We start from the raw sequence: 19,849 nt of genomic DNA on the forward strand, positions 1-19,849 counted from the left end.
CCCTTCTTCTCTACCCTCAAAACATTTTTACCCTTGGCACTTGTACGAGGCTTTGACCTTTTGGTCAACCTTCTCAGCCGGCTTCCTCGTTGGTCGTGGGCGCAATTGGCGCGGCTCTGGTTGGGATAGAGGTTGACGTGCTGCAATGCGTGCGCTACGACGAAGCCCACCTGGCGGAAGTGAAGAGACGTCTGCACGCCGACGTGAACGCTTGTCAATCGCCTTGATTGGTCTCGAACTTTGAGCTTTCTCTTGAGCCTGCGCTGTGCCCTCTGCTGATTTGTTTGAGTCGTTGTGTGTAGGTGGAAGTGATCCCTGGTCAATCTTCTGTCTCTTCTGGCTGGGGCCTGCCGGCGACTCTTCTTGAGGACTAAGCATTCGCTTCTTCCCCTTGCTCTGGCTTGCACGAGACTTTTCCTCTTCAGCCTCTACCATCTCGGCTTCAACCAACGGAAGCTGCTTCAAAACCCACTGCACATACAGACTGTGACAAGTCCACTTCATCTTCGCACGAGCGTATTCATGTGTACCACTAACAAAAGCGCTCACTTTGTCATTTCGAACCTTGGCTCTTTTATGACGACGCTCAGCACGCTCGACATCCCGGGACACCTTGTTCAGCATCTCTACCCGTTGCTTCTCGGGAATCAGGAAGCGCTCTGGGGATTCCTGGGTCAAGTTGAAGACCCTCTGAGCCTCTGCTTTCGCCATACGGGCCTCGACGTGAGCTTGTTGAGCGTCGTTTTCGCGCTGGAGTGACCCTCTCATGGAGCGTATGTCGTCTATGGTCTCGTGAGGTCCGACGATCTTGGCGTCGACGAGCCTTTTCCAGGCTTCGTCGTGTTTCGGGGCCAGACGTTCCATATCCTCGGCGTGTCCATCAAGACACCAATATTCGTAACCGAGATACTCAATCCATGTGGTGAGCTGATCTTGCTGTGTGGGATCCTCCTTGAGTTCAAAGGGTCGAGTAATGCCATGACTGGCGAGACGACGCTTGACAGCCTCGAAATAGTCGGCGAAACCGTTGCAATCGCGCTCTCGACACCGGAGCCGCTGGCGGTTTCGGGCCTTCATTTCATACCTCCATTCAGGCTCGAGACACAATGGATTCCTCTTCAGCTTGTCCTCAAAGTCAGCTCGCGCCCAGTCAAGCTTCATTCGGTTCGCCCAGAACGTCGCCTCTTTGACATGAACGTCGTAGGTGTCGTTCTCGTCCTCAAGTCCTCGGTTGTCCTTTTGCCACTTGCGAAAGTCCTTCCATCTCTCGTTCTGTTCTAGAAAAATGTCAAACGGCTGGTTGTCCCCGGGGTACTTTTGCAAGGGCTCTACCAGCTCGCGATACTCCTCAGGCTTCTCAAGCACCTCGTCAATTAGCTCGATGGGGTACAGCGGGCGGCCGCCGTCTTCGATCAGTTGTGTGTAGTATATTCTTTCGACTTCTTTGCTCCTTTTCCGACGATTGGTCCTTGGGGATGCGTGCCTGGACTGCTCTGGAGATTGCTGTTGAGGTCGTGACGCAGTGGGATCGCCATTTGGTGGGACTTGACGTAGGCGCTCATCGAGATCATCAAGATCAAGCGGCTGTGAGCTGGGCTCACTGTGCAGAGAGATAACTCGCCCCTTGGATCTGGCGGTGATTAGGAATTAGCAAGCGTCGGGTGGAACGTCGTAGTTGAGCGAGACTCACTTCAACCTGCTGGCAAGACGCTCGCGCTCGTCCTTTGACAGTTTCTCCCAGCCATCCACAGGAAGGCTGTAAGTGCCCGCTGAATCACGGTGCTCCTTCATAAACTGGGTGAGTTGGTCGTCGCTCATGGCGATGAGCTCGCTGACAGGCAGCGGGAAAGGGGTTGGCTCCCTGGCACTTGGTGAAGTCATGTTGTTTCTTGACCACGAACGAAAACAGAAGAGGCGTGATGCGTATGAGGCCAGGAACATATGTGACTAGGCTCTAATAAATGTTGACAGGTGCAGGTTGATGTTTGGCGACTGTGGCAGAAGCCCCTCATCAGGTGTGCAGCTGCAGTTACACATCAACGGAAGCAGGGTTGAAGAGGGTTGTACGTCGCTATTTGTATCTCCCGAGACGGCCCTCATGGAGTCACGTATAGTCGCACTTCTCTGAGTCAGGTACGGTAGGTAGGTGTTAGTTGATGGTGAGCGTGTATCACCAATAACGGCCTGTCTCTGAATAGAGTCAACAGTCAGAGCACGCGGAGTAGAAACACTTCAGATTTCATCTACTCACACCGCGTTAGGTTCTCACAGGCTCTGGTCATAGAGTCTGATCAAGCAATAGACTGGAGAAGCTGTATCTGATGGACTGGCAACGGACCTGTATATATACCCATATGGAGCTGGCATTATGGCTTCCCTTCTACAATTTACCTCGCTATCCTCGCAATCTTCAATACCATCCCAAACCATTCATAAATGCAACTCTCAAAATGAACGACTCAGATATCATTGCGCGGGTGTATCCACACGGTACCAACTCCAACATCCCATTTGAAGCCATCACCACTAGCCCGCTTTGCAGTCGTCCACCTCAAGATTATGTCGAAAAACCTTATAACCGAAACGAGAGAGAGAACCGAGCTGCCTGAGGATACGAAAGGATCTCCCCCATGTGTGGAGGTCAGGTTCAGCAACATACCAAGGACAAGCTGGGGTATCCTCATCGGGTCCCATGCGGAATGCGATATTGTAGTGCCGCTAAAGGGGGTCAGCTCATGCCATATCAGTATAACATTTGACGACCAGAAACGTCTAGTTGTCAAGGACTGGGGATCTCTGGTGGGCACTCAAGTCACTTACGACAACCAAGGTTCAGGAACACGAAGCAAGTTCCAATGGATCATCGGTGGAGCAGAAGTTCCCAGGAACACGGCCAACATCATCCTCGACTTACAAAATGGAATCTCATTTCGAATTGTTGCTTCACGCCACGATACCTCTTGCCCTGACTATATCGAAAAGGTCGATCGTTTCTGTTGCGGGACAGCATCAGCTGGGGAACTTCTCGACGACCTCAACCTTATAAGCCGTCCGATGACCATGGCTCCCACCGGCGCGAACACGCCAGGCACGGACGATATATACCTCAAAAAGAAACTGGGCGAAGGTAGCTTTGGCGTGGTAACTCACCTATGGAACGTGAGTACCGGGCAAGAGTATGCCCTAAAGAAGCTAAGTGGGAAAGCCATGAAGAGGGGAGATATAAATATCGCGGCGTGGCTGAGGGAGGCACGCATCATGAGACAAGTTTCGCACGCAAGTATACCACCTCCTTAACTAATTGTCCCATGTTATACTAAGTTTTCAATAGCCTCATATTGTCGCATTACTTGTAGAATCTTTTACCCCCAAGCCGCGGCTCTTTCTCGAGTATATGCCAGGTGGTTCCCTAGAGCACCACATCAATATAACTGAGGACGAAACCTTGATGATACTCCGCCAGTGCTTATCAGCTCTAGAGTATCTCCATCGTCAGGATCCCCCGATCGCTCACCGGGACATCAAACCGGCCAATATCCTGGTGAAGTCCCGGAACGAGACCTTTATATATGTGAAGCTCGGGGACTTTGGCGTGTCGGGGGATGGCTCTGAGCTCATGACGTTGTGCGGGACTGAGAAGTATATGGCGCCGGAGATACATCAAGAGTGGCAGTTGCGAACCGGCGGAAAGAGGAAGAGGGGGTATAACGAGACTGTCGACATCTGGTCTCTTGGTATAGTGGCATACGAGTTGCTGGATGGCCTCCCACGGTACACCACGGCGTATAGGCAGGACGGCATGGCGTGGTGCGAAGCAATTGTCGACAAGCTTCAGGGGGACGTGCCACTACATAAGGACAACCTGCGTCGCTTCCTCTTGGGATCGATATTGGTGATATCACCCACGTCGCGCTTGTCAGCCAGGGACGCGTACAGCAAGGCCATAAACTTGTCCAGCGAGGGTGACGAGACACCCTCCTCAGGAGGATCGAGTCTGGGGTCACTTTTCGGCTCCACAGAGGAAGATGAAGGGACCATCGTTCAAAGGGCGCCAGAGGGTAACACGACGAGCTTGCCCAATCCTCCGACGATGGTCCAGGACCCAACCATGCCGACGCTCTCGCCCAGGACCCAGATGCCAGCAGATGGCCAAGAGCTGGCACACCTCCTGGGCAATTACTCGTCCGACTTTTTAAACAGCCTCTTTGTCGGCTCGACATTAGCCGAGCTAGGCGAAAAGGAGGGGTCGACGGGTATTGAATCTGCCAAAGCAGATTCAGCTGCGGGTTTGGGCGTCGAGGGCGAAACGGGTGATGAGGTCCTGGCAGTGCAGGACACGGGACAAGAGGATTTGGGAGAGGAAATAGGGTAGCGTTGTAATATTCAGAAATAAGAGTCTTTTTAAAATGCGAGGTGCCAACATCGACGGGTCGATCAACTGGACCAGCGCTTGGAGAACACCACGGTAACACGCTACACACATCGCCAGAGACCCATTTCCCTGAGTCTGATGGGAAGACCCGAACCGGCAAGCATTCAACCCAGTCGCAATGGATCACATCGTTCAGCGATCCTACTAAACGCCCCAGAATCGGAAGCGGCGAAGAAAGAGCCGAAACAACATGCCTTCATTACTCCGTCTCTGGCTTCCGGCCGTACACATACTTGTACTTGCAGTAAATGTGGATCGACCTGGTGTTGCGCATGATGCGGCGCATCTTGGCTAGGAAGACCTGGTACTCGTCCTGGGGCCATCCCAGGATGCTCGTCCAGAGAAAAAGAGTGTAGCCTGGCAAGATTGTCAGTCGGATCCTTCCATGGGGGACATGTGCGAGCTCACCTTCCATGTCATTCTCAAGCGTCAGTTGCGTGAAGCGCCCGATCTCGGCGAGCTTCTTATCAAGAGTCCATCCGCCAACAGGGGCCTAACAAGTCAGCGCCAAAACTCAAAGCTCTCAAGTCACATACCTTGAAAGGGAACGCCTTGATGTCCTCAAACCCTGCTTCCCTAATACCCGTCTCTTGAAGACCGTCCTCAATAACAGTAAAACTATGGCCGAGTTTCTTGCCACCCTCTTCAAAAACAGAGTTCCACACCTTGATCGTATCTTCATCTGCAGCAGTGCCGTCGTCGCAGTAGTAACGCGGGTCGAATTCGCCCGATTCAACATAACCGCCGGGCTTGCAGACACGATAAGCTTCGCGGAACAAGGCGGGCCAGTCCTTGAGAGCTCCGTTGAGGAAACGGATGTGGACGTAGTCGAAAGAGTTGTCAGGCCAGGTCCAAGGCTGAGTTGCATCATCGACCAAGAACTTGACGTTGGGTGGAACCCAGGTTGGCTGTTGGGGAGTCAGCGAGGAACTGCTTAGACGGTGGGATGAATATTACCTGCATTGGCGATAAATCGATACCTGTTACCTCGGCGTTGGGGTGGGCATCACCGAAATCGCTGCCAGTGTTTGTCAGTGCATGGCCATATGTCAGCCACGATGTAGATATCCTCACATTGCCCATATTCCTGCAAATAAGGTCAGCAACAAAACCACATGCAAAACTCAGCCAGCATACCATTTCCACAGCCAACATCGAGCACTTTCTGAATGGTCAAGCCTATCAGCCACCGTCCTTTGAGGCCAAACGCATGCTCTCACCTGAATATTCTCCTTGAGCGGGGCAAGATGGAGCTTCCCATCAAGAAGAAGTGTGAGGTAGTGGTGCCTATCAAGGTTAGTCGCCAAGAAACCTGTCGTCAGACATGTCAAACTTACACAATGTCAAGGGACTCATTCTGCTTCTCGTCGTTGGGGGTAAAGTACTGCGTGTTGTGCTTCTCGCTGTGAAAGGTCCTGCCGTGAATGGTGCGGTACTCGAGGATGCTCGAGGATATCGAAGCTGTGGAGCTGGCATTGTCTCTGGGGAACTCGGTTAGCTAGGGAGGGGAGGGGATGTTGACGATCTTGGATCTTGTGGGTCACTTGCTCATCAAGTAGAAACGCTGAGTCGTCTCGGTTATCGCCCTATGTGTCAAGATATAGTTAGCTGCTAGATGGAGATGTCAGCTTTGTCTGGGCGATATAAAGTTGGCAGCTGTCAAACTCACCCCGGCATCCTTGTCAGGTCATTCTGAGTTTCCACGGCTGCCGCTTGCTTACCTCTGCGGGTGGGCTGTCTGCGGCGATCAGCGGTTGGGTAGGTGCCGTCTCGATTGGCGACTGTCGGCCGGAGGACGGCTTGGGGGATGTCTCGTCTGCCATGGCTGATACTGATATGATGTCTCAAGCGCGATAAAGCGTGATTTGCAGGATCAGGCTGAGGGGAGGTTCAAGTCCGCGGAGGCCGGAACAAGGAAAGTCCCGTGACTTCCGTGACCCTTGATCGCGTTGCAGTCGAGGGAGGACTAAGCGACTGAACCGGGTATTATCATTCTAGGTGTCATTTATTCATTCAAAACTAAGAGATGGATTGAGAGACAAGTTTCCACTTCCTCCGGGCCTTCCCTTCCGTTCCCCTTGCATCTTCCACCTGTGGAATGTTAAGGTTGCTGGAGCATTTCGAAGTCATCTCCATCCCCGTTTCAAAGCCAATCGGCGGCAACCACTTGGTGGTGCGAGCTAATTTAGCCGACAAGCCAGACACACAGTTGATAGTTGAGATTTCTGTTGATAGAAAGTACCTTGAATATACCATCAGCCTCCCCGAGGGAATTATTCCCACTAGCCTGGATACCCTGGTTGTCAAAGGACCACAGTTGGATTGCTGCCTGAGGTATCCACACCTCAGCACGAACCACCTCAACTGCAGTGGTCTTGGCGATTTATGATGCCCTAATTGGAGCAGCCCCGGACAAGGTCACGATGTATCTTTCAACATCCAAGCAATGGATACATGCCCATTCTCTATTTCCGAGGCACAATATATCTACGCACGTCAAGGCCGGGCTGAACATGAGCTGGCTCACGGAGCGATTACTCGAAACCTCCGGCGGCTGTGACGTTGCACCGGATTGTGCCCAGTTCTTGGTCCCAGGTCTAAAGCCCATGACCAATGCTTCAATACGAGCAGAGATATATTGCCCCTTTTTGTTATACCGGGCTTGAAGCATGCTCTAGGAGTTGGTGTGAGATCTCTAGCAATCTGTATACTCAACACGCTGCCTCTTGGATTAACCCTTACCTTAATATCCCTTCACCTCGCTTTCCTTCCACATCTGAGTAAAGGAATCAACAAGAGTATCTTGACCTCGGATAACATTGGTAATATCGTTCATATCCTTTCCCAAACGTCCCCCAGGCAAAAACATGGGTATCATCTCGACAAAGTCATCCACGAGGTTGTCAGGGAGCGGCGAGCTCTGGACAAAGGTCTTCCTTCAAGCCATCTTTTTCGATGAGCCTAGCCTCGATCTTCTTTCCAGTGGCCTTTTCTCACGCCTCGTGGACGTCGTGGACCGAAAGGTTTTGAGGTCTATGGAGGCAGACGACAACGGCAGGGGTCAATGGATCATTGAGAAGTGTCTAGATCGCGGAGCGGGAGGCTTGGGCTGAGCCTAGGACGACAATGACCTTCATCTTGGGGTTTTTGTGGGATTTGCAGGTTTACTTCCAGGTATTAGTGCTTCAGACCTCAAAGGGAAGTTCATTCAGTCCATTCTTTATGCCTGTCCTCGGCTCATGTTCTGTTCGAGGATGCCCCTGGGCTCTGCTTCAACAGTAATGTCGACGGTTGACAAAACACAATCTTCGTGACAGGATCCGTTTGACCTTTTGTAGCTCATTTAATATTCCAAATTACCATTATGCACTACTTATAAGAGCTCCCACTTCTACACAAGCTGACCGAAAGCGAAGTTCATCCCAAGCATCCCACCGGCTCGCCGCCTCGGGCAACATAGGCCCCTCCCGTTTCAACCCAGCCTTGCAGACCACCTCGTCGATGCCCGCGCCGTTGGAGAAGGAAATTAACCGTAGAAACGAACTTCCAGGGTCGGCGGTGAACTCCTGCCTCTCCGGTACCATGATGGCCTGGCCCTGCCGCACAAAGGTCCACTCCGCGTCGTCCTTGAACTTGATCTTCAAGACGCCTTGTATGAGGTAGAAGCAGTGGACTACCCTTGTGAAACACCACCACCGGTTGACGAACGGTTCCGCCGTGAGGATGTACGAGGTTTCCATTGCTGAGATTGAGAACCTTCCATCTGACTGCGCAGTCGTGACGCAGGGCCGGGAAATGATGCCCCCAAGCATCCAGCTGGCGCTGTTGGTGATGCGAAGGAAGTACGGCTGCGATATTGGCGGCAAACTCGTCTCCATTTCTAGCCCTTTGAGAATATCCGGTGCAAGATGAGTTTGTTGAAAGTGAATGTCATACGTGACGTCTCCGCTCTGGTCGCCAGATGCAAGGCGGAGTTCTCCACCGTGATCGTGGCGTAGAACACGACCGAGTCCAGCTATGTCATGAACGGTGGTGAGGATGATGAACTCGGACTGGGGTTCAAGAGGCTTGTAGCCATATACGGTTCCCTTGCTGTGGTGTCAGGACAGAGTCGGTGACGCATTCACTCCACTTACCGGAGGGACGAAGACAAAGTCGCCGAGGCCTAGTGTATGGCCTCGATGATGATTCCAAAACTGAAAGCTGCCCTTGCATACCACAAAGGCGTTGTATGCAGTCTGGTGATGGCGAAAGCGCACAGGCTCTGTCAGCGTCGGTTCATGATGAAAGACAATGAGGCTGTCGTCATTTTCCTGTGCGGCTTTGACGACTGCCTTGGCGGAAATGTCGATCTGGCAGTCATCCTTGAGCCGGAATATTCTGATAGACATGACTTGTGTGTCATGGATCAGCAACGCAAGCCCTGGGGATAGCAACAGAGAAGGGATGCCGATAACGAGGCCCTGCAGCGGTGGAGGCGTCGCGTTTATGGTGTTGAATTGGAGCGCCGTCTGATTGGCCAGAGCAACCCCATTATAGGGGCTGTGCACTGTGCAAGCGCCCAATCACCAGTAGCGAGGTTGGCGATGCCTTCATTCACAATAGGTCCTCGGTCAACAGTTGACCATTTCTTATGCTTCATTTGGCTGACTTGGGCCCTTACGGCTATGCGCAGGGCCCAACCCGACAAATAAAATCAACATACTTGATAGGATCGTACCACTTGAGGTCCCTCCCCGGGAAATGTCTGGCTAATGACGTTTTTGCTCAGCGCGAAGCTCGGGACATGTTGGTGGCTCAACTGGCCGCCACGAGCAAATATCAACATCTTATCCGACATCAACAACTGCCCTCTCATCCTCAGGCATTTCTAATAAAAGCAGTGGGGCACTGGGTTGAAATGGGATGTGGTTTAAACAATGTTGTGGTGACAAGAACGGGCTGCCTGCTGCCTGGAGGAATAAGCCGTATGGCTCCACTAACTCAACCCCGCAGCAACCACCTGGAAAGCATCACCGGTTTTTACCACCATCACTCACGCCTCTTAGAGCTCCAAGTTTTCAAGTCTGTGACGATGGCAGACGGCCTCAGCATCGCCTCCAGCGTTGTCGCATTAGTTGCTTTTGCTTTCAAATCCAGCACTGTTCTCTATACGACCGTCCGCGACTTCCAGAGCCAGGATAAGAACGTCCGGGCGCTGAAAAACGAGCTAGCCGACCTCAGAGGGGTTTTAGAGTCACTCTCCGAAACGGTTGATACCAATTCAAACATCAGTTTTGACGCTCTAAAGCTTCCTTTACTTCGTTGCGGCAAAACCTGTGAGGAGTATGGCGACCTCATTGCTCGGTGCACGAAGCATTCCGGCTCATCTCGACCAAGCTTCCGGGATTGGATCAGCCAGCAGTACCTCAAAGGAGACATCACTGATTTCAGAGAGATGCTTGCTGGGTATAAATCCACTATCAATATAGCGCTAGCCAATGCAAACATGTAATGAACAATCCCCAGGCCTATATTTGCGCAGCCATCTGATTGTAGATGTTTTATAGGCGCGTGGTTTCCTCAATAACGCCTGACGCACTTGAAGAATACAAGGACTTGATACGCGATACGACGAGCGATCTACAGGAGCATATGACACGATTGGACGAAAGAGTACGGGCTTTAGCTGCTTCCGAGGCTGAGAGTTCCGTCCGAGATGAGCCTGAGTGGGTGGCTATGGTGGAGGAGAAGCAGAGTACTCAGGAAGGATTAAAGATCTGTTCCCAACTATCTGCCCAGATTGAGCGACTCGAATCAACCTCGAAGGAGAACCCGCAGTTCTCACAACAGCCTTCAGCATACAAGTTCATCAGGAGTGGCTTAGGCGGCGCCAAAGGCTCTATCCAATCCCTAGTTTCACGGCTTCAAACCCATGAGAACGACATTGACAAAAGAATGGAAGCGATGAGGTCTACAGTGCCCTTATCTGAGCACGAAGCTACCCAACTTGCACAGCTCCAAGAGACCAAGGAGAGCCTTCGCCAATGCATGAGCGTTGTCGCTGATGCGGGCGAGACTTTGACCAATGAGCGGTACAACATCTTCGAAGACATCACAATGGCTGACAGCAGCTACGGCATTTCGGTCTCGACTGTGAAAGACCTCGTGGTTGCGAGACGACTCAACTTGAGCGGCCAGGCCCGTTATTTGGGCGGTCAGATCAGCGATGAGAGCTACCAGAGAACAATCGACGGCCTGACACAACTAGACCTGGAAAGTGTGAAGTCAAATGGACAAGGCGTCGGGCAAACATCTTCTGCTAATGGGCCTAAAAGTGGCGGCGGAGTATCGCATGGGTTTGAACGCTATGGGCGTGGTTTCAACCTACCAGATAAGCAATAGCAGGCGCCGCTAGTTATATCATGGGGGATTTGTCTTTGCTCTCATCGTCTAGGAAATGGCGGTGCCCTACTCGGCTACTATGACGTCTTTATATTATTTCCGCCTATCCTTTATTATGCCGTGTTACTAGTAGCGCGCTCTAGCCGAGGTGTTACTATAATGCGTAGGGACTGACTAGAGACTGCTTATTATTATTAAAAAGTAAGGCTAGGCTAAAATAGGTCTTCTCTCTTATATTATTCCTCTTTAAACTACCTTAGGGGTTGGCCACTGTTTGTGAGTCATGTGCCATCGCAAGATCCGGCAGGTACAGGACTCAAGTGGTGACTTTCGGTCTTCCCCTGTTCAAACCCGTGGCTTCTACCCCTTCTGTCCAAGCGCTCTACACCGAGGTCATCAAGCACGACATCTTCACCGACGAGACTGCCAGTTTGCCGCACTTCCTACAGGCCGCCGACCGAACGCCGTGCCCTGGTGGGCAACGCACCCTCGCCTAGGAGCCCGATGCCTTCGTCCTGGAAATGCCGGTGGACAAGCACGCTCAAAGAACATCGTTGATACCCCTATCGCGATTGAGTACTTGGGCGGAATGTAATAGGCAGCGTCTAGCGGTATTAGGTATACCTAGACTAGAATGTGGCCCCGTAATGATTAAATGCTTCACGCAGAAGTCTTCTCGCCGGCAATCTCCTTCATAAGCGCAATCACCTCCTCATCGCTCATAGCCTCAACGCCCAACAGCTCATTGTCCGTCTTTTCCAGCCTATTTACGTAACCTGGAGTAGAAATAGAGTACCTAACGATGTCACCCATAACCTGCCAGTCTACCTGGCCAGCCTGTAGCTGAGCCATGGCCTTTTCAAACACCTGGTTCATATCCAAATCCTCCTCCTCCCAGCCTTGGTCGCCCAGAGCCCTCTTGGCAAGATTCGCAAGCTCCCTCTGTGTCATTTGTCTGTTGCAGATGTAGCAGATTCGATTTCTGGTCTCTTGGGGCTTGGAGAGAACGTTTGCAACAGCTGTAGCCACCGAAGCGACAGTGGTATTCGGAACAACCGTGTTGCCGCCGTTCAGGTAGCTGATTCTTTTGTTCTCAAGGTCGATGGCGAGAAATTTCGTGCGAAGACCCCAATCGAGAAACGAGTTGTTGGAGATGGCCGTCCAGGTAATCTTGCCGTCGTCGGCAAGCTTCTGGATATGCTCCAGGGCCTTGGCCTTGCCCTGGAAGACAGCCAGGCCTCGCGCTTTGGCGTTGGCCGGGTCCACACCGAACTCAGATGGGATTATTCTATAAACTCCGGCCGCGACGGCGGCATCCGTCAATCGGATGGCCACAGAAGGGTCGGTCGCCGAGGTGGCATCGATGAGGGCATCCTGATCCTTGAGGGCTTCAGTCAAGGCTGAAGCGGATCCGAAATCGACCACCTGCACGGCAACCCCAGAGGGCACATCACTCAAGGTCCTGCGAGAAATAACAGTAACATTGAAATGGCCGTTTCTGACCAGAGTTTGCAGGATGACCGAGCCCAAGCTGCCAGATGCCTAAGATGTGCAGGTTAGCTCATGTTGGAAGCCATAGGAGCAAGTCTGTTACCCACCCCGGCAAGAGCGACATTCTTAATTTGGCGAGTCATTATTCAATGGGATGAGCTAGTATTAATGGATTGGAGATGGCTTTGGAGGCGAGTATGGAGCTATGATGTTGGAAGTGATCTGGAAAACACTCTGGCATACCGGCGACTATCCGACGCCTTTTAAGCCAAAGAGCTGTAGTTTCCCCACGTTATCAGGCAGGTAGAATCCAAGTATTATTCATACAAATCAAAAAGTAACAAGATCGGATTCAATCAGGTACCGAGAAACACATGTTTGACTCCCATCTGAAGAGTTTAGACCCCGGCTTACACGAGCACACCGCAGTCTTGACACCTTGCGTGCCGCAGCCCCCAAACGTCGAGCATAGCTAGTCCAATTCAGTAAGAAGGATGAGCACATTTGTCATGCAAGTTCAAGGAGACCCTTGCCGTCGACAGGTTCGACGATGTGGTTCCTCTCTGTTTAGGAAACTAACGTTAACAAGTGCTGTCGCCAACGGGCATACAACGCTGACCAGCTCAGTCGCTGACAGACAACTTTAGTCATCGATCGGCCATGTTGGGTATAAATTCCAAGTGGGATACCGATGTTTCAACTTTTACTACTGCTGTACTCCAGCATATTTGCTTGATACAGGAGAGATGACTGGTGGACTTGGGAGAACTCGGGATGGACAATGGCTTTGTTCTCGGAAGAGGACTGGGGCTGATTCATCTCCCTCAATGAGTTCATGCGTTCCCGACATATGCTTGATGCAGGCTGTCGTCTACGTTGGCCACCGTACTGTGATGCGACACCGAGTCGCCAATTACAAACGAATGCAACTACTGGTTGCTACCGAGTTGAGCAATTATCCTCCAAACGGCTCTGTGATTCTGCAGCTCTGGCGACTAATGCCCATGGAGTACTGCAACTTGGGATCATACAGTCACAACTGTGTCGGAGACATTTTTTTAATATTATATTATAATAATATTTCTCCGAAACGAGTGGAAGGATGGTTGATGATGCTGGAACATCTCGCGACATCTCGACGTCCTGTAATAACCGTCTCCCAGCGTCAATCGAGATCAAACCATCCCCGATTCGTGACCCATTCATTCAACCTGACCATCTTTTCCTCATAACTCATTCCCAAATCCATTTCCAAATCCTTTCCCAAAGAAATTGTCAAGGATATTGTCATCAAGGAAATTGTCGTGAGGGGCATGTCGAGGCCATAACCCAAGCCATGTGAGGGGTCCAATCAGCAGCAACCAAACCAGTTGTGCCACATGAACCAAAAAAAATATAACACACTGACAAATCTAATGCAAAAAACGCCCCCAATTAACACACTCATAAAACGAAAGGAAAAAACGCAAGGAAACCCACCCATTTTCCACCAGCGCCAACTCAACAACATGATCGCCATCAAGGCATCACCCTTCCACATACGACCATACCCACTGGAGAACTCGGGATCCCGTCCGCTCTCCCATAGATAAGCCAGTGAGGGGCGGATTAGTAGTTGGGTCGGTGACGACCAGCGAATCCCCGCTGTTGTATGTTTTTTGTTTTGCAATTTCTTGCCAAATCTCTCTCTCTCTCCCCCCCCCCTTTTTTTTTTTCGTCGAAACTCTTCCTCGACCTCTAGAAGATTTGCTGAGCGAGTCTCAAGGCGGCAAGCTCGTCCGGAGACTCAGACCTGACATAATACTTCAACTCGTCGCTCGGCACTTCACATCCAGACGTAGCCAGATACAGCAACATAGGCCCCTGAGGAGGAAGTTGCTGAATCGTCTCGTAGTACGGCTCCAGAAAGTGAGCGATCAGGTTCCGATCCGACGCGACCTTCCACCATCTCATCGAGTGCTTGACCTCCAGCTCGGCCATGGTCTCCCCGTCGGGGTTTTGCTCCAGATAGTACTTCACAAAGTTGACCATGCCCATGCCAACAGCAAAGTAGAGCGTCTCGAGGCGCTGCGTCACTTCGCCATCGGGGTTGCAGCAGAAGCTAAAGTGCCAGTTTTTGCCGCGCTTGCGACGAGTCTCAGCCACGAGGTCGTGGATCCTCATGAGCATGGTGTTGGCGAACCTGGGACTGAACTTGTCTGTTCGCCCCACGTAGAGCAAGCAGTTTGACATGTCGGTATCTGCTCTGCCGAATGTAGCTCCGAGTTCTTGAGCTATTCGGCATTGGTGCCAGGACATGGAGGCGAGAGCTGCATCTGCGTTGAAGTTGTGGTCTTGAAGCTCCAGGCTTGAAAGGGTCCATGAATCAAGCCTGCTGAACCACTCAAACACAGTTCGATGAACAAACTCGATCGAAGAGTCAATCAAGATGTCATGGTGAGGGTGAGACTCTGGTGTTCCGCAGAAACACTTGGCCAAGTCATCCCCATCACTCCGGATAACCTCCAAGAGCCCACCACAGCGGCTGGCAAGGCGGTGCTCGAGGGCCAAGCACTGTCTGTGACGCGACTGGAGGGTTCTCTCCGAATGAAGCTCAAAGTTCTCAAAGTCCAGGCTGTTCTCGTCGACAGCGGCCAAGCCAACGGTCCAGACCCGTCCATGCTCGCCCTCGGCGCTTCGCGACTGCTTGCTTCTGTAGCAGATGCGGAGGATCTTGGCTGCCTGCTCGCGGTAACGGAGATCTACCTGATTGAGCATGTGCGCGTACAGGTCCTCGAGCTCTTCTGGTATGTCCTCAATGCGTTGCTCAAGCTCGTAGAAGCGTTCAAATGCGTCGAACCCCTGAAGAAAAACCTTGGTAGCAAGGACAGTCCACAAAAAGATACCGTATGCCCTTTCAGCAAGTGTCTCGACGAGGATCAGGGCCATGGTTTCATCCACATCTCGCAGGGTTCTCATGTACCGATGGGAATCAGTCTTGTCCTGCACATATTGCAGAATGTCTCCGTCGGTGAGCTGATCAAGATGGAGCTTTGGCGCGTCGGCAAAGGAATCAACAAAGACGGGATTGGGCCTGCTCGACACGACCAACTTGATCTTGGGCGATTTGCTGAGCTTCTGGACAAAGGCGACTGCTCTGGCCGCGTCGCCAGCATACTCGTCCAAGGCATCGACGATGAAGCAGAAACGTCTGTCGAGAACGCCTTCCTCGGTCATCTTCTCAAAGGCAATTCTCACGTCCGCCACGGACGGAAGAGGAAGCGACTCGTGGGATTCAAAGAGACTGCCTTCGTAGGCGTAGTGCCACAGGGTGGGCACAAGAACGGGGATGGCACTGGGTATCTCGTCGAGGACGTGGTAGAGGATTGCCCTGGCCATACCGTCTCGGCACTTCTGAAGGACCTTTCCCATCTTCCAGAAGAAGAAGGAACCCAGAGAGACAGTCTCTTCACCTCCCCAGGCGTCCAGACGCCTCCTGGTCTCGGGATGGTTGAAGACGTGCTTGAGAAAGGTTGACTTGCCCGAACCAGCTTTCCCACAGACCCAGTAGATGTCGGATCCTGACTCTAGCCAGTCGGCGAGACTATCCCACCCGACGTCAGGCTGCTGTGGTGCAAGAGCCCATTGAAAAGTCCCAGGGTGAGGATCCTGCAGCTTCATCTTCCTCTCATCCATCCCATCAAACCAGAGATTGTTCAGAACTCTTCTCCGCGCCATAAAGACAATGAGCTCCTCGGCCTCGCGAGCAATCGTAATTCTGATTTCCTTGGAGGCGTCGCGCACCATTCGCAAGTCATCCATGGTCTTGCACCTCTTGACGTCCTTCTTCGCCATCTCTGCCGTGATTTCGAGGTAGTCGGGTCTGTAGGCGAGCTTGTTGAGGGCATTGACGAGCTGTCTGACGTGCTCAAGGAACTTTTCGAAACCTACAGGGTCGCTGGCGACCCGTAGAAGCCTGGTCGTCGACGGTAAGTTGTCCGGAAGTCGCAGCACGCGAAGCTTCCGACGGGTAAACTTGCTGTTGAAGTCCTCCATGCGCGACTTGCTGAGGATGAAGTAGCTGTTGAGATAGGTCGCATCAGGCAGAGAGTCCTCTTGCTCATAGGTCATGATATTAAAGCGACTGTTGAGCTGCGCCTTGTCCATGAGCATTGTCTGGTGGTTGTGCAGTAGCTCAAAGATCTGATGATGGGTGTCAAGCTCATCAAGGCAGTGGTCGTAGTCCTCTTCAAGGAGCTTTAACCATATCGACCCCACTGCAGGAGCAGGGTTCTCTCAATGTCGAGCTTGGCCTGGAGAAGGGGCCAATCCTTTTCCAGAGCCTTGAGGCAGGAAACATCTGAGAGTATGTCGAGGCAGGCCTTGAGGGCGCCTGCGATGCCGGCGTTGCCAGCAAGAGGCGGGGCGACGCCCAGGGTCATGTTGTCTGTAGTTGGTTCCGTAGTGGGCAATAGTAAACTAAAAGGGTGAAGTAGTAGCTTGTAGATTGTTGTTGATGATGGGTCAAGTCAAAAGGTGAGGAAAAAAAGGCAGAATTTATCAGGATGGGCGCCCAACTCAAGTTCTCTCTTGTCTTCTCTTCTCCTGTGCGGGGTTTCCCATCCACCATCCATGTCTTATGCTACTGTAAGCCGCGTTACGGCAGCGCATTTGCACTTTCGAGCAAACAAAACGCCTTGCATGTTGGCTCTCGGATGTGATAGGATTGTCCAGACGAGGGTGGCTAGCTGGCCTGGAAGCGGGCCGCGTCTTGGGTTTCGGTTGTTGGGTTGGTGAAGCGAGAAAAGAAATAACGGAACGGCAGTTCAGTTGTCGAATGCTCTCGTTCAACTTTAATTTATCAAGAGTCTGCAACTTAACAAGACGGACCCTCTTTTGATAATACAACTAGCACTGCTTCTAGCTCTTCCAGTGTCGCTTGTGGCCCAAGGTGGTGTAGTGCCACGTATCTCGCCGAGCTATATTTTCTTCTTCCTCAGCAACTTCTGAGACAGTCCGTGCGAACCGCTTCTCAGCCAACAACCTTGGCCCTGTCCTGTTCCGTGCAATCATGAACCCGGGCCAGGCACACGATGCACTCATCTTGGCGCGACCTTGTCTCGCCCCTTCGGAAGAGGGCCCTGTCCACCACCTTCTGCGGTCCAGAACAAAGCCCCTATCCGAAACAAATGACTATTCAGAAATGCTGACACGCAGCCGTATTGTCCTTGCCGCTGCGAGTCCAGCCAACCAAGCACCTTGACGGGCTTGATACCACTTTAATCCCTGGCGTCATGTAGGTATCTATCCGATATCCCATCCCTCTGCAGATTGTGTAACTCGAAACCAGGCTCTGAGTGTTCAGGGACAATACCCGGGAGGGGAAACCTCTTTTCTCAGCCCGCACAGCAAGCCACATGACATGTCACCATTGCTTTCCTGAAGTCGCTACGTACCTCGTCTCGACTACCGATTTCCAGGTACATAGTGTGTAGTTGATATCAGAGCCGCCTCCCCGCACGGGCCTCGCAGGGGAGTTGTGAGATCTCAATAGACGACTGCTTCATTGTCTTCATTCGTTTATCGTAGTATTTAGTTTGTCTGCTTCTTCTCCCGATCAGTATAGACGATTAAAAAGACTCAAGATCGTGCTGCTATCAAGCCATGACGACAGGATAACGGTCGCCGTGAGTTCAGCTTGACCTGGGGACTCGGTCACATCACCCTGCATGCAAATGTGCAATATAGAGTGCTCAGTTCAGAGATGTAGAGCGGGGTTTGTGCGACCAGTGCATACTTGACGCACGTTGGGATCAGTCTCAACAATATGAACCGCGGTTCTCATACGAGTCCTTCCAGAGCCTCGTTCACTTCTTGGTGGTCCCCGTAGACAATACCCCGAGTCATAGTCTCAACCCGAGACTTCAACACCAGTAGCTCCATGTCGATGACCACTGCATGCATCACGGTGCCCTGTCAGAGTGAGTCAGTGTAAATGGTCGCCCTGACTTACGCAGCCTTGTGAGTTATGTACGTGACACTCTCCACAGTGAGACGTCAACTCTACTAGACTGAGGATAGCCACGTTCCCTCGCTAAAGGGCCTGGACTCCACTGGCTTCGGCAATGACAGGAATCGCGGGCCCTTGCTTGACGAGTGATAGGTCAGATTAGAGGGATATTATTGCTTCTTTATCATCCACGGAAGAATCATGCGGGGGTGGGTCATTTAGTATCTGCCGATACACTCTATGTCTATGACGAACCGCTATGATCTGCAGTCGAGGCTTTGTACAAGACCCTTATTGTCTCATCAATGTGGTGGCTATGAGAGCCTCGTTTCCAAACCCGACAGCTGAGCAAGAGCCCTGATTACGCAGACACGCAGCCGTCCTTGCTGTCCTCAATAAAGATACCACCATAGATCAGTCCCTCGTCGAGATCACTCTCCTGGAAGCCAGAGTTGACGACATCATCCGTTCCAGTGGGCTTCTTGAGAATACCAATCTGGTACTGTCCCCGTCCAGAGTTATCGTTGGAGATGGGCTTCGTGACAGCTCGGAGGGGCTTGCGGCCCTCCGAGTACCAGGCTTGGATGGTGCTGCGACCGGTCAGCAAACAAAAAGAAACAACAATACAGTCTCAGGGTGAGACATACTTCTTGTCAAAGTCGAGCGTGATGGCAAAGTTCTGCCACACGTCCTTGAGGATAGGAGTGGACCAGATCTGCTTGTTGGTGCGGTCGAGAAGCTTCCAGGTGTCCTTGGGCAGGTCCTGGCCGATGATGGTACCAGCCTCAAAGTTGAATTGGTTGCTAGAGTAGTCACCCGCCTCATGCCAGACATTCTGTTCACCGTCAGCTCTGTTGTTTGCACTTTTTGCGTCAATTGTCTCACCAGGTACTCATGGCTGAGGTTGAGAGGCCGACTCTCGTCCTGCAGAATGCTGAAGTGAAGTGTCTTGACGCCTTCAGAAGCAGGGCTCTTCTCATTGTCGTCCTTGGCAAATTGCAGACCGGCACGTCGGAAGCCGTGCTGCTGCATAAAGATGCTCTCATCGCTGATGGTGACCTCGAGAGGAACAGTGCGAGAGACAGCATCAAATCGAGATCGAGGGGTATTCTTGGGAAGCAGAAGAATCTCAGACCAAGAGATGTTGTTTCCCTTGACATAACCAGGGTTGAAGGGGTTCCAGCCACCGCCGTTCTCGGTATCAAAGTCGGTCAGGGAGGCATTGGCGGGGACACATCCGTCAAAGACAACGGCGCAAGAGTTGCTGGCCTTGGAGTAGGTGTGGAAGCGGTGACCGAGAGGAGTGGCCGAGACCACGGAGGAAACAAGAGCGAAGAAGGTTGCGGCACGCATTGTGAATGATTGTGGGTGATATGTACAAACGAGAGTAATGAATGAATGACAAGAAAACAACACTATCCAGTAGTGAGCGAGCTGAAGAGGACTGATTGATGAGACGAGACACTCAAGAGACAGAAGACGTCTGATATATATCTCCTCATGCTCATCTACCGGCTTCTTCGGTAGTTGCCAAGCTTCCGAAACATATCACC

At 52.0% G+C, this 19,849-nt stretch overlaps 9 protein-coding genes across 9 annotated transcripts; 2 read left to right on the forward strand and 7 right to left on the reverse strand.

The window, feature by feature from the left end:
- Window positions 1–27: 27 nt before the first annotated feature.
- Window positions 28–1,881, reverse strand: MRS44_004412 (uncharacterized protein; the record flags this gene model as incomplete). The annotated part of the gene is made up of 2 exons (XM_046270675.1): window positions 28–1,630; window positions 1,691–1,881. The coding sequence occupies 2 exons, from the start codon at window positions 1,879–1,881 to the stop codon at window positions 28–30; spliced, it is 1,794 nt and encodes a 597-aa protein (XP_046136460.1).
- Window positions 1,882–2,450: 569 nt separating this feature from the next.
- On the forward strand, window positions 2,451–4,372 carry MRS44_004413 (uncharacterized protein; the record flags this gene model as incomplete). The annotated part of the gene is made up of 3 exons (XM_065622193.1): window positions 2,451–2,490; window positions 2,543–3,159; window positions 3,332–4,372. 3 exons carry the CDS (start codon window positions 2,451–2,453, stop codon window positions 4,370–4,372), a joined length of 1,698 nt encoding a protein of 565 aa, XP_065478265.1.
- A 259-nt stretch (window positions 4,373–4,631) lies between these two features.
- Window positions 4,632–6,255, reverse strand: MRS44_004414 (uncharacterized protein; the record flags this gene model as incomplete). The annotated part of the gene is made up of 9 exons (XM_065622194.1): window positions 4,632–4,789; window positions 4,841–4,925; window positions 4,969–5,340; window positions 5,390–5,450; window positions 5,507–5,519; window positions 5,570–5,597; window positions 5,653–5,719; window positions 5,770–5,930; window positions 6,154–6,255. 9 exons carry the CDS (start codon window positions 6,253–6,255, stop codon window positions 4,632–4,634), a joined length of 1,047 nt encoding a protein of 348 aa, XP_065478266.1.
- A 1,539-nt stretch (window positions 6,256–7,794) lies between these two features.
- On the reverse strand, window positions 7,795–8,823 carry MRS44_004415 (uncharacterized protein; the record flags this gene model as incomplete). The annotated part of the gene is made up of 2 exons (XM_046275643.2): window positions 7,795–8,520; window positions 8,569–8,823. The coding sequence occupies 2 exons, from the start codon at window positions 8,821–8,823 to the stop codon at window positions 7,795–7,797; spliced, it is 981 nt and encodes a 326-aa protein (XP_046136457.1).
- Window positions 8,824–9,506: 683 nt separating this feature from the next.
- MRS44_004416 (uncharacterized protein) lies at window positions 9,507–11,313 on the forward strand (the record flags this gene model as incomplete). The annotated part of the gene is made up of 3 exons (XM_046275642.2): window positions 9,507–9,922; window positions 9,982–10,759; window positions 11,077–11,313. The coding sequence occupies 3 exons, from the start codon at window positions 9,507–9,509 to the stop codon at window positions 11,311–11,313; spliced, it is 1,431 nt and encodes a 476-aa protein (XP_046136456.2).
- A 163-nt stretch (window positions 11,314–11,476) lies between these two features.
- MRS44_004417 (uncharacterized protein) lies at window positions 11,477–12,450 on the reverse strand (the record flags this gene model as incomplete). The annotated part of the gene is made up of 2 exons (XM_046279953.2): window positions 11,477–12,358; window positions 12,415–12,450. 2 exons carry the CDS (start codon window positions 12,448–12,450, stop codon window positions 11,477–11,479), a joined length of 918 nt encoding a protein of 305 aa, XP_046136455.1.
- A 1,594-nt stretch (window positions 12,451–14,044) lies between these two features.
- MRS44_004418 (uncharacterized protein) lies at window positions 14,045–16,459 on the reverse strand (the record flags this gene model as incomplete). Its single annotated transcript, XM_046275641.2, has 1 exon — window positions 14,045–16,459. One exon carries the CDS (start codon window positions 16,457–16,459, stop codon window positions 14,045–14,047), a length of 2,415 nt encoding a protein of 804 aa, XP_046136454.2.
- Window positions 16,460–16,545: 86 nt separating this feature from the next.
- Window positions 16,546–16,989, reverse strand: MRS44_004419 (uncharacterized protein; the record flags this gene model as incomplete). The annotated part of the gene is made up of 2 exons (XM_065622195.1): window positions 16,546–16,765; window positions 16,964–16,989. 2 exons carry the CDS (start codon window positions 16,987–16,989, stop codon window positions 16,546–16,548), a joined length of 246 nt encoding a protein of 81 aa, XP_065478267.1.
- Window positions 16,990–18,657: 1,668 nt separating this feature from the next.
- Window positions 18,658–19,649, reverse strand: MRS44_004420 (uncharacterized protein; the record flags this gene model as incomplete). The annotated part of the gene is made up of 3 exons (XM_046268913.2): window positions 18,658–18,886; window positions 18,944–19,131; window positions 19,182–19,649. The coding sequence occupies 3 exons, from the start codon at window positions 19,647–19,649 to the stop codon at window positions 18,658–18,660; spliced, it is 885 nt and encodes a 294-aa protein (XP_046136453.2).
- Window positions 19,650–19,849: the final 200 nt, after the last annotated feature.

This window comes from Fusarium solani, assembly GCF_023522795.1.
Source record: "Fusarium solani strain SB1 chromosome Unknown bctg00000002, whole genome shotgun sequence".
NCBI classification, from domain to species: domain Eukaryota; kingdom Fungi; phylum Ascomycota; class Sordariomycetes; order Hypocreales; family Nectriaceae; genus Fusarium; species Fusarium solani.